We start from the raw sequence: 13,146 nt of genomic DNA, 5'->3' as shown, positions 1-13,146 counted from the left end.
CATTTTCTTGAAGTTTTTTTTAACAATAACTACCTGTAATTGTTTCCTAAGCAAAAAAGTTTTTCGTCACCAAAAGGCAATCTATTTTGATAAATTTCAAATTGCCCATTATAAATGCCTTCTATAAATCAAATATACTAAACCGAATCATCAGTAAAATGAATCTTTTAAAATTTTCTAAATTTAAGTTTTATTGTTCTCCATTAAATCTAAAATTGAAAGTCATTTATAATAGTGGTATATTTACTATGCTTATTGTTTTAATAAATACTGTATGTGTTCTATTAAATGCACAGGGTGCATGTTTCAATAAATACCGTATATGTCTTTTTGAGAACCCCGTGCACTTCAAGAGAACCCTTTTACCCCATCAGCAACTATTTAAAATTCTCTAAATTGTAGCCAAAAAAATGAAATAACAATCATGCAGTATCTGTAAACATCCCATTCTGTGTAAATCAATTGTTTATGCTTCAATATATTAATATATTCATTACGGCAATGTGGCAATGTTTATCACAACTGTCATCGAGTACAAAAATGTTTTTTCCTTTAATGCATGAAGTCAGCAGGTGCCCAAAAATGGCAGCCATAGGAATGCTTTTCATCAGAATTTATCAGATTTTTTTAGTTAAACATTAAGGTTTACAAAGTTCATGTCACAGAATCCAAAAATAGACCTACAAAAAGACCCTCGGTGTGTCTATTAGGGCATGCATGTTTCAGTCTATTATAATTCTAATAAATCTAAAATTGAAAGGCTGGTATGTTAACTTATTGAAAGGCTGGTATGTTAATTTATTGTTAAAAAAATAGGACATTTACGGTAAGTTTTATTTTGCTGTGGCATCATGTGTGTTGTCAAACTGAGCAGGCAAAATGCACACTGCATGTAAATGTTTCATATATTCATCATAATTCAAACATACATATTCCAACAGCTTCTCCTTGTCTTTTGGAACCCTGAAACATCGTGGAAACGCCTCCAGTTGCATGGTCGCCAGATGGCCTTTATTGGTGATAAACCCCGACCCGGGGAAATGATTTACCTGAAATATAGATGCCTTCGTTTAATTTACCTCGTAAGGCCACAAATGATGAATAGTTGGTTTGGCATTTCCTTCCCACTCTCAAACATTTATGCCCCTTTTTTTAACTGGAAATAGAAAATATTAAAAAAATGTAGCTACATACCCATGTCTAAAAATAGGGTTTTATGGAAATGCCACACAAACTATTCATTACTTATCACAGACACAGACAAACACGGACAGACAGACACATACACACACAGATAAAAATCATACTCAAAAACAGGCAGACAGACAGGACACACACAAACACACAGTAAAAAAATTGACTTTTTTATAATAACATGAACATTATGCAAACCTTTTTTTTTAACTATTCAACTTATTAACCTTTTAGCTTCAACTTTAAGTATGTGTGTGTGGTAAATATGACAGATATGTCATTTTAAGTATGAACTTTCAGAGGCATCAGAGAATTAATCTGAAGTCATTAAAGCATACGTTTTAAATTAATCATAGTCTAAAAGTAAAGTATTGTAATTCATACACTATATATCACAATGGCAGTAAATAAGGAAACGTCGTGTTGATGGACATACGACAACTGATATATGAACTGCTTCTTAGGATCCTAAATTATACAAACTTCAAAAGAAACTTCAGGAAAACATTTATCATGGTTTATGATACAATCACATTATAATATTATGCTGGTATTGTCTAATTGCATATACTGTTCATAATTTAAATTTTAAATTATTATTATTATTTCAGTTAATTTCTTTTAACATGAATACAAATGGGACCATCTTTAAACACTGTGCCTTTATCAAAATATCGATTGAGAATTTCAAATTAATTTTTAGCTAAGTGTCACAAACAAAATCAATTTTAAGTATAACAACTAAATTTTTAATAAAATATACCAAAACTGGCCGATAAAGCTCTTAGAAATAAATTATGTAACTTCTCCAGAAAAATTAATTGGATAAAGTGATTGTATGATATGTGTATTTAAAAGACGGCCACGAAGTGTAAAATTAAACGTTGTAACCTTTCCATTTTATATTGTTCTCAGACTTCAAAATTTAATTAAGTCATTTTGCCAGTCCCAACTCTGAGCTATTGAAGATCATCATTTTATGTGCTAGTGTTGGTAATTGGTTCCAGTTTGACTATCGATAATCGGTTCCACTCAAGTAACCAATTATCGATAGTTCAATTGTTTTTTACATAACCGTAATTGCAGTTTTATTCTTGTACAATAACTCGCTTTCTTTTACTATGCTTACGTTGTGTGTATGTTTGAAGTTATTACAGCGCATCAGCACTGTGTTTTTAGGGATGGTATAAGAGGTTGCCTATGAAAGGGCACGTGACTGTTGGTTTCCAGCTTCAGTAAGAATATCGCTTGGCTGCTGTTTTCAAGCATTTCCATGGCAGTGGAACCATTTATTTAAAGCTAAATGCGTAGGGTCGGGTACCAGAAAAAGCTGTAACCTAATCTATTAATAGAATGTATGCTGCATTGAGGGCAAGTTGTTGTTGTTGCTTTTGGTCATATTGTTAATGATAACTACTGAACACTTCTGAATAAGTAAATTAACTCGAGGAGAAAATTGGCTGAAATTAACCAAACGCAAATAACAAGAGGAAAGAAGAAAAACAACAATGATCAAATTTGACCAAATACAAATGATTGTGGCCAAGTTCAGGCCCAATCAATCAATCTTCAATTAAATCGATTATTGGAACATCACTAAATGTAGCAACCAAAAAATACTCAAACAAACCCTCTGATGAGGCTGCAATCGAGTCATGATGTGTTTCATGGTGATAAACGGGTAATCATGAGCCCACAACACATCCCAGTCATCTTCACCATTTGTAACGTGGAAACCGAGGCGTTCAAACACGGTCTTCACATGTGTAAGGTAGCCAGTTTCCATCTGTGAGGAAATAAACCATGGTTGATCTGTGAGAAAATAAAACATGGTTGATCTGTGAGGAAATAAAACATGGTCAATCTGTGAAGAAATAAAACATGGTCAATCTGTGAGGAAATAAAACAAGGATGATCTGTAAGGAAATAATACATGGTCAATCTGTGAGGAAATAAAACATGGTCAATCTGTGAGGAAATAAAACATGGTCAATCTGTGAGGAAATAAAGAATGTGCTTAATGTGATGAAATAAAACATTGGCCATCTGTGATGAAATAAATTAGGGTTCATATGTTAGAGGAAATAAAACATGGTCCATCTGCCAGGAAATAAAACATGTTGATCTGTGAAGAAATAAAACATGGTAAATATAGGAGGAAATAAATTATGGTCCATATGGAAAAAAACCCTGAACTAATTCTGTAGAACTATAAAACGGATGTTTATATACAGACTTAACAGATGTCTGATAGCTATTCTGTGTGGAATAAAAACGTGTTGACTGAATGTTTGATCATTAAAAATATACCAAAAATGTATCAAGCAAGTGAAATGACTGAATCTGTATTTTAAACAGCATATTTATAAATTAGACATTAAAATATAAATAAGTGAATAATTAGGCCTCTTGCTTTTGATACCAATACATAAATTAATATAAAATTGGTATTTTAAATGTTTAAAAAGATTAGGAAAGGAACCTATTAAGAATCACAAGGAATTTCTCTTGTTTCATTCAAGCTTCATTATGTAAAAAAGCTGAACCACTAAGATCAAGCACTCACATGTTTTCCAAGTATCCAGACAACAGGGGAATTATTTGGACTTCGGCCCATACTGCCTTCCACAATCGTTATGGGATGGTCATCTCGGTGTAACATGTGTTCCTCGCGCATCTGCTGAAGTTCGTACACGTTCAATGCCGTCAACAGCAGCCCGACTGACAGGACAATGCCGACCAAGATGTTTAGTCTCGTTACCCGGCATGATTTCTTCTTCTGGTGATGGAACTCACCCTGAAATTTTATATAGTTTAGTTTTAGCATATTTATTTTACAAGCATTGTGAAACAAAGTATAACAAGAGATGTTTGTCAAACATTATGCCCCCCCTGAGCGCCATGTTGTCAGGATTATATGGACAATTGAATGAAATATGCATGGACCGAAATGACAGCTGATTTGTCGCTAACATTGTATGCCGTTGAGGCAGTTTAAGATTATGACCATTCAAAGTTTGAGGATAGAGTGTGTTATAACCATGACCTTTGACTCTATGACCTCAAAGTAGTCATCAGCTGGTCACCAAAAATCTAAATGTTAAGTTTGAGGGCCATGGGTGCAGGCATTGACAAGTTATCACACAGACAAGCATTTTTCGTTCAAGGTCACTGTAACCTTGACCTTTGATCCAATGAACCCTTAAATCATAAGGGGTCATCTACAGGTCATACACAACTCCAAGTCAAGTTTGAGGGCCATGGGTGCAGGCACTGTTCAATTATCACTTGAAACATTTTCGCATTCAAGGTCACTGTGACCTGACCTTTGACCCAATGACTCCTAAAATCAATAAGGGTCATCTCCTGGTCAGGCCCAACTTACATGTCAAGTTTGATGGATCATAAATTCAGGCATTGTTGAGATATCACTGGGAGAAGATTTGTTAACTTTTTTGCGTTAAAGGTTACTGTGACCTTGACCTTGGCCTGATGACCCCCAAAGTCAAGAGGGGTCATCTACTGGTCAGGCCCAACCTTCATGTCAAGTTTGATGACCATAGGTCCAGGAATTGTAGAGTTTGCTTTCAAGGTCACTGTGACCTTGACCTCTGACCCCTTAAATCAATAGGGGTCATCTACTGGTCAGGCCCAACCTCCAAGTCAAGTTTGAGGGCCATGGGCGCAGGCATTGTTGAGTTATCACTCGCGCAACCTTTTATCGTTCAAAGTCACTGTTACCTTGACCTTTGGCCCAATGACCCCTAAAATCAGTATGGGCCATCTACTGGTCAGGCCCAACCTCCAATTCAAGTTTGATGGCCGTGGGTGCAGGCATTGTCGAGTTATCACTAAGACAACCTTTTACCATTCAAGGTCACTGTGACCTTGACCTTTTGCCCAATGACCCCCAAAAACAATAGGGGTCATCTACTGGTCAGGCCCAACCTCCAAGTAAAGTTTGAGGGTCATAGGTGCAGGCATTGTCGAGTAATGACCATTCAAGGTCACTGTGACCTTGACCTTCGGCCAGATGACCCCCAAAAACAATAGGGGTCATCTACTGGTCAGGCCCAACCTCCAAGTCAAGTTTGAGGGCCATGGGCGCAGGCGTTGTTGAGTTATTACTCGGGCAACCTTTTATTGTTCAAAGTCACTGTTACCTTGACCTTTGGCCCAATGACCCCTAAAATCAATATGGGCCATCTACTGGTCAGGCCCAACCTCCAATTCAAGTTTGATGGCCGTGGGTGCAGGCATTGTCGAGTTATCACTCAGACAACCTTTTACCATTCAAGGTCACTGTGACCTTGACCTTTGGCCCGATGACCCCCCAAAACAATAGGGGTCATCTACTGGTCAGGCCCAACCTCCAAGTCAAGTTTGAGGGCCATAGGTGTAGGCATTGTCGAGTTATCACATGGACAACCTTTTACCATTCAAGGTCACTGTGACCTTGACCTTTGGCCCGATGACCCCCAAAAACAATAGGGTTCATCTACTGGTCAGGCCCAACCTCCAAGTCAATTATGAGGGCCATGGGTGCAGGCATTGTTGAGTTATCACTCGGACAACATTTTACCATTCAATGTCACTATGACCTTGATCTTTGACCCCATGAGCCCAAAAACAATAGGGGTCAGCTACTGGTCAGGCCCAACCTCCAAGTCAAGAATGAGGGCCAAGGGTGCAGGCATTGTCGAGTTATCACTCGGACATCCTTTTACCATTCATTGTCACTGTGACCTTGACCTTTGGCCTGATGACCCCCAAAAACAATAGGGGTCCTCTAATGGTCAGGCCCAACTTCCATATCAAGTTTGATGACCATAGGTCTAGGCATTGTTGAGTTATCACTCGGACAAGCTTTAAAATTATTTTACCATTAAAGGTCACTGTGACCTTGACCTTTGACCCGATGAGCCCTAAAATCAATAGGGCTCATCTACTGGTCAGGCCCAACCTTCATGTCAAGTTTGATGACCATACGTCCAGGAATTGTTGAGTTATCACTTCTTTGGTCTACAGACCGACCGACTGACCGACCGACCGACATGCCTGTGCAAAGCAATATACCCCTCTTCTTCGAAGGGGGACATAATAACATAATATTTATCACTCTCATTTGCACCATGTTATGCTAGAGTGTGGTCTTGTGTTGTGGAGGGAACCGGAGTACCCCCAACCACATGTCCAGCTTGGTGATCATAAACCAAAGTCACATGCACCCATGCTAGGATTCAAACCTGGGTCACCTAACCACTGCACTAACTGGACAACCAATAGCATATATCCAAAAAAGGTGAAATTAAATGGTGTGAGTTTCCTTATATTTTACTAGAAAAAGTATATGATAAAAATAATCCAACACATCAGCGTCATACAATTATATATTATTATAATTTTATCTTTGAAGGCAATTTAAAGGATAAGATATAATTGCAAAATCTTTCCTTTTACTTATTACAAAATTATCGTTTTTGTACCTGTATATTCATTTTTTCCTTGTTTAGGCAACGTTTGTTAAAAGCTCATGCACTTAATATGAAAAAATGATGTAAAGATAAGAGTGTTATTAATGGAACTAGTTTAGTATTATTATAATATTATATTCAAGTAAAAATGTGTATAAAATATTTTATAATATATACCGTACATGCATCATAAATTTTCAAGCAATACATATCACAAGTACACTTGTCCCTTTTTGTGACCTAGTGCAACATGGCCCCATTCTACCGCAGTTGGGCTGGTCAGTGTGTGTGACCGGCCCAATTGCGGTCATATCCCCGATAATGACATCAATCCCACCATCCATTACTTATATTTACACCAATAGTTCATTATTTCATTCAAGAATTGTTAAAAAAATACTTCATTTCATTTAAGACAACCTTTCGGTAATCCTTTCTTACCCATTCTGTAAATAGAATGACCCAACTGTAACCAGAAACATTTTATCAAATGACGTCACAATAACGCGGGAAAATATCAACCACTTGAAATCGCTTTTAAACATCAAATTGAAACACTAATGGCAACAATACATTTAACATATCATAAATTAACGCTTTCTAAAATGTTGATTTATTTTACGGGACCTGCTGACACAATACAAACAATAAAAAGATAAAAAAAATCATGTATACTGTTATGCGATAAATTGCGATCCAAACGTAAGACGTTGCGTTCATCGGATGATAAACGCAATTGCCAAAAGGCAGTTCATTTAAGGAATGAAAGTTGAGGTGTAAAATATATTATGCAATAAAGTGTTTTTCAGTGCCTTCAACCAGTAATGTGTGTTACCAAGGTTTATTAGCATTTTGATCAAGAAAGTCATATTTGACTCTCATAATTGTTTTGGCTGATTTTGATTTCACTTTGCTGGACTTGTGAAATCCGAATCTACTAAAACCAGGTTATTAGATTGTATTCAACTTGAGTAGGTTAATTTAACCCGTAAACTCAAGTTGAATACAACCTTCCCGGATCCAAACACAGTACTAATAACCCTTTCATATTCAATGACAAAACAGCTCAACTTAATACAATGAACGCAATATGCAATCCATTCTTTAATTCCGAAGAAAAGTTCCCTTAATCATAAAATGTTATACGGATAAACTTACCGAGAAGGAATCACTGTGAAGTCGCTTGGTGTCCATGAAGGATTATGTCACACAGTAAATGCCTGAAATTGTAAAAGTGATTAGGCCATAATGAAATAATTTTGTTACAGGTATCTGACTGAATTGAATTTTTTAGCCCAAACATGAACAACTTGTCTGGTAATTTCCTCTTTTTTTTTAAAAGTAATGGGTACCTGACTGATTAAATTTTAAAGTCATGCTCTTATTCAAAATCAATACATACACATGGATAACAAACATAAATTTTGAATGATAAACCTTTAACTACTTACTAAATAATGCATTTATGAAAAGTATTAATTACTGCTAACAAGATTGTAACCATATATTCAAAAGCTGAAAACACAAAAATATTAAATGATTGTTGAGTGCTAAAAGATTTACTTTGGTCTACTTTAGTCTCATAAGGTAGAAATACCGTGTTTTATGCTCATTTCTTTCAAATTAACTTGGTGTCCTTCTTAAGAACGGTCAACCATTGTTTTTAACATTTATTCAGCCTTTTTGGAATATTAAAAAAAATGATTTAATCGCGATACCTTATTTGAGAGTAAGAGTGCATCTTAAAAGTTTAAATTTGAATATTAAATAAAATATATATTATTTATTTGAAATATTAAACATGTGCCACTTTTAATTGAACAAGGTTAATTGGTGATACAGTTTACTTGTGTAATGTTCATGGATTCATGTAGTCCGGAGCCCGGAAAATAATCATTTCTGTTTTAGTAAATTTTGTAGAGTATTTGATTTTCGCTTTATCGCTAGGACTTCTTTATGATGATTTCGTGTATTTAATACTAATGTTATGGTTTTAGTATTAAATGTCTAAATTTAGCTAGTAAATAATTTATTAATACGAACTAAGTTGTATTCTTAATAGTTTTCTACTTTTTCGTAAGTTTGATAAACTTGACACCCCTACTCTGTAACGTTAGTTATATATAATGGTTTCGCCCATCGTGTTTGTTAAAATGGACCATTCCATTTTGGTCACGTGATGTTAGGGTATATAAGAAGCGAAATGCATAGAAATAGTTAGTTCGGGTCTCGACGCCGATGTGAGAACATCAAGTTAATATATAGGGAAGCTTTGAAGTATCTTTTTGTACTGTTTAGGGCGGGTTCTGAACTATTGGAGGCTAGGAGAATTAAAGTGAAGCATTGCGCTACAGCTTCTAGTTTCCAGGTTCGGACATCCGTGGGGTTTCTTTTTGGCCTCTTAGTAAGCCTGGATCATTGCGATACAGACGGAACAGGGTCAATGGTTTGATTCCCCGTAAAAGCTATACATTTAGGACTGTGGGTTTCGCTGATATATTGTGATTGGTTTATAAGCGTTTTGTATGCTGGTCCTGTTTGAAGTTATAGCAAAGTTGTTGTAGTGTTTCTGTTTGTTCATTCTTGCTTTTGGGATAATTGAACGTTGATTCTTGAACCATACCAATTATTTCTAATCATTCGGTTTTGTAAGCAATCATTGTCAATCACGTGTATATAATATTAATTTCATACTTAATTTTTGGGACAATGCAGTCCGAGAATAGGTTTATAGTTTAATTTAAGGTAGCGTGTCCGAGCTAGCTAGGGAAGAAACGTTACACTTGTAAATTGTGTTAATTATTGTTGGAATGTGTATGTCAACATTATATCATAAATGTAAATCCTCATTTATAGTAAATTTATGTATTCCATATTATATATTTGTGGATTATGATGAAATTATGAGAATAAAATAATGAACAATGTTTGAAGGTATTGTTTATTAATTTATTTAGAATTAATCTATGAAATCACACAAATCTAGTCAATGGTTTGAATAGTAACAAGAGCAGTCACAGACAGCTATATCCCCCGCCTCATGGGGACATTTTTTGTAACGAAAGCCAATCAATGGTAAGAGTAGCTTCTCAGGAATAAAGAAAGGGCAATAACTCTTTCAAAAATGGCCGAATCCATAAGCCCGACAATACGCGCTGCATCACTATACAGTCATCAATCTGTAGAAGTTTGGTAGAAATCCCATAAAAAACGTAAGAGGAGTTGCAAAGAAACCAATTTTAAATGTAAAATAAAGAAAGGGCAATAACTCTTTCAAAAATGGTCGAATCGTGAAAGCCCGAAAATATGCGCAGCGTCACTTTATAGTCATCAATCTGTGAAAGTTTGGTAGAAATCGCATGAAAAACATAAGAGGAGTTGCGAAGAAATCAATTTTAAATGTAAAAAAAAGGGCAATAACTCTTTCAAAAATGGCCGAATGGTAAAAGCCCGACAATATGCCCTGCGTCACTATATAGTCATCAATCTGTGAAAGATTGGTAGAAAGCGCATGAAAAACTTATAAGGAGTTGCGAAGAAACCAATTTTAAATGTAAAATAAACAAAGGGCTATAACTCTTTCAAAAATGGTCGAATCGCAAAAGCCTGACAATATGCACTGCTTCACTTTATGATCATCAATCTGTGAAAGTTTGGTAGAAATCGCGAAATGGAAGAGGAGATGCAAAGAAATGAATGTGGGACGGACGGACGCAGACGCATGCACGCACGCACCGAATTGCGCCTACCATTACTATATCCCCTTGCCTTTTCAAGGCGGGGGGATAAAAAGAACACACCATCAAAGTGCTAGATATGCTTAAAATAGTGTATATCAATATAGCCAAACCAAAAAAAATCGCGACTGAGACCCATGTCTTCAGCAAAAATTTGTAAAGGTTGGTCAGGCCCACAAAATTTGAAGGCCATACATGATATACATGCTTTTTACACAAAAGAATAATTTTCCAAATATTATAGTTTCCTTACAATGTACATTGCCTGTCTAAATGCAATAGGAACCACAACTTTATTTTTATTGTGCCTAATTTCTATAAATATTTTGTTTTGAAATGATACATGTGTCATACATACACAAAATGTTTTATTTTTATTTATACATGCAAGGAGTAAGTACATGTTAGTTAGGTATTTATTTTTTTAATTTTGTGCGACAAACTCATTTCATGTTATATTTAAACTATAAGATTGTGAAATGTTTAAACCATTTGCTACTTTAAAATGCAAGTGCCCAGCTCTTACATACAACACATGTGCACAGGTATTTAAACAGCTGTATATGGCGGTATGAGACACTATTGTGATAACTTTTTTTTACAAAGTAAACAATAAACACAAAGTAAACATTTTATCTTTGCACTAAACAACGTTGTTTTTTTCTCTGAACATTTCATATTGAAAATTTAAACTATGTACATTGCGGCAGGGGCATTTTACCCTTCACAAATTGCCATATTTGGTTCCTGGCTACTTCCATACGCGACAGACCCTTTTCTTTTGGACAAAATAATGCCTCTCAAATTCCCCATTTCAGAAATAAGTCCACAGCAATAAGTAATATTCTTGAACAAACAAAAACAATATCAAACAATTCTAATTTTACTGAACAAAGCAAATATATATCCAGATCAGCAAAGATCATAAATTTTGGTTGAATGACCTTATGCGCCAACGTTACAAGGGTCATTAATCTCTGTAGGATATCAAAACTAGCTGAGAGGGGTATTCCAATACGAATATTCTGCATTACCTTGCAGCCTCGCACTCAAGATGTCACATTTGAATATAATACACTTGTTTGCAATCATAATTGATGTCAAAATTTTGTCATCACATCATTATATATTTATTAATATTACTTGTGCAATAACTTTTGATGTGGTGTCAAAAATGATTAGCATAGAAAAAGTGCCCGCTATGTAGTGACGCTTTACAGTTATGAATATTTTGCCAATTTCATTCATCAAAAAGTGATGTAAATAAAATAGTACATTCCAGTTCTTTCAATGTGAAATTTATTGTTTAATCAATTATAGAAAATCAGATTAATCAAATTTGCATTGAATGACTGCTCAAGTATAATATTTTATGATTCTATATTTAGTCATCAGATTTGCACCTGAATTGTAATACTTTTAAGACACAAATTATCAAAACAATATTCTGAAAATCATATAAAAATGCAAGAGAAATATATTCATGCATTACTTTATCATTCTTAAAACTACAATAAATAAATGATAGGAGCACATACAATGTATATTTTGCCTCACCCTTTCGCAGTCTACCATTTAAAAGCTCCTTTTAACTTTATATAAAAAACCTAGCATGCAATGTTTGAAAAGCACAGAGTTTATAAAAAAAAATATTTTTTTACAGTAATTCATCTGCGCTGAAACAATCCCTTTAATACACTGACTGTATTATAAACTCAAAAGTTTCAACTGTTTAACGGAACAACACTTTTTGAACCATTTTGAATAAATTCCTTTTACAAAAATGTGTTTTGTTTTTTATATGTAAATGAATGCCAAAGGCAAACATAATTCGAATAATCAGATTTATGACAGAAAGCGAGAAACCATTCATCTGTGTAGTCAAATCCGGTATACAAAACATGAACTGTACTGATAAATAACCTACATAATATAATAAAAAAATATTTTAAAAATCTTATTACCGATTTTTATCCATGTGTCACATCATCTCGAACATTTATCCCCAATAAAAATTAACAGAGTAAAACGGGGAAATTGTGCTGTCTGCTACTCAATAAAAATTTTTTTGACAGCAACCTCCAAAAGAAGAGTCTATCTAATTTTGTTTCAACCCAAAGAAAAATAAACAGCAGTAAACAGTTTTCTATTGAAACGTCGCTCTCCTACGCAGTGAGCTCCCCTTAAAGATGAAACCGTCCAGAATGAAAAAGAAAGTAGCGCTTTGTGGAATCTGACGATGTTTAGTAGCTATGTCCTGAATAAAACTAATAGTTTTAATATATTTGTTTGTCCGTTTATTATTGTGGTCTATCTGTGAGAAAATATATAATCCTGGGGGTAAGATATGTAGCAAGGTTATAAAATGAAGTCAGTGAGCACCAGGATATTTGAATGATTTTTTTTCTTTTGGAATAACTTTTTTGTCAGTGAACGGAGTCGTAGATAACAAAATGTGTTTGCTAATATAAAGTGTCAATTGAATATAGAAATAGTTTAAGTGTTTTCAAAATACAAATTAACTTGAAATGAGCTTCCCTCATTTTAATCGAAGTTAACCGAAATCCGGACTGAAGTATTAGACTAGAGACAATAAAAGCGACATGTTTAAGGTACTTTTGTAATAGAAATATATTCCTGACATTAGTCTGGCTAATAACTTAAAGAACTATTATTGTTGATGAAATACGTACCAGTTATATGTTATGTGCATTGTCATAACTGAACAGTATGACACGAAT

At 34.7% G+C, this 13,146-nt stretch overlaps 1 protein-coding gene across 3 annotated transcripts in view; it reads right to left on the bottom strand.

Annotated features, from left to right (window-relative positions):
* Positions 1–12,496, bottom strand: part of LOC128209764 (probable tubulin polyglutamylase ttll-15) — a 29,193-nt gene extending 16,697 nt beyond the window's left edge. The window contains exons 1-5 of one of the 3 annotated variants that reach the window (XM_052913961.1): positions 12,370–12,496; positions 7,827–7,888; positions 3,761–3,991; positions 2,825–2,980; positions 930–1,049 (exon numbers count right to left, since the gene is read on the bottom strand). In XM_052913961.1, the coding sequence (XP_052769921.1) occupies positions 930–1,049; positions 2,825–2,980; positions 3,761–3,991; positions 7,827–7,862 (543 nt within the window). In that variant the 5' untranslated portion in view covers positions 7,863–7,888; positions 12,370–12,496. Of the gene's footprint in view, positions 1–929; positions 1,050–2,824; positions 3,007–3,760; positions 3,992–7,826; positions 7,889–12,066; positions 12,210–12,369 lie in introns of those variants that run through there. The other 2 variants (XM_052913962.1, XM_052913963.1) reach the window with 2 other exon arrangements.
* Between the last annotated feature and the right edge of the window lie 650 nt (positions 12,497–13,146).

Source organism: Mya arenaria, chromosome 11, assembly GCF_026914265.1.
Source record: "Mya arenaria isolate MELC-2E11 chromosome 11, ASM2691426v1".
Lineage (NCBI taxonomy): Eukaryota > Metazoa > Mollusca > Bivalvia > Myida > Myidae > Mya > Mya arenaria.
Note: the sequence above shows the minus strand (reverse complement) of the source record. Positions and strands in the feature narration are given on the sequence as shown.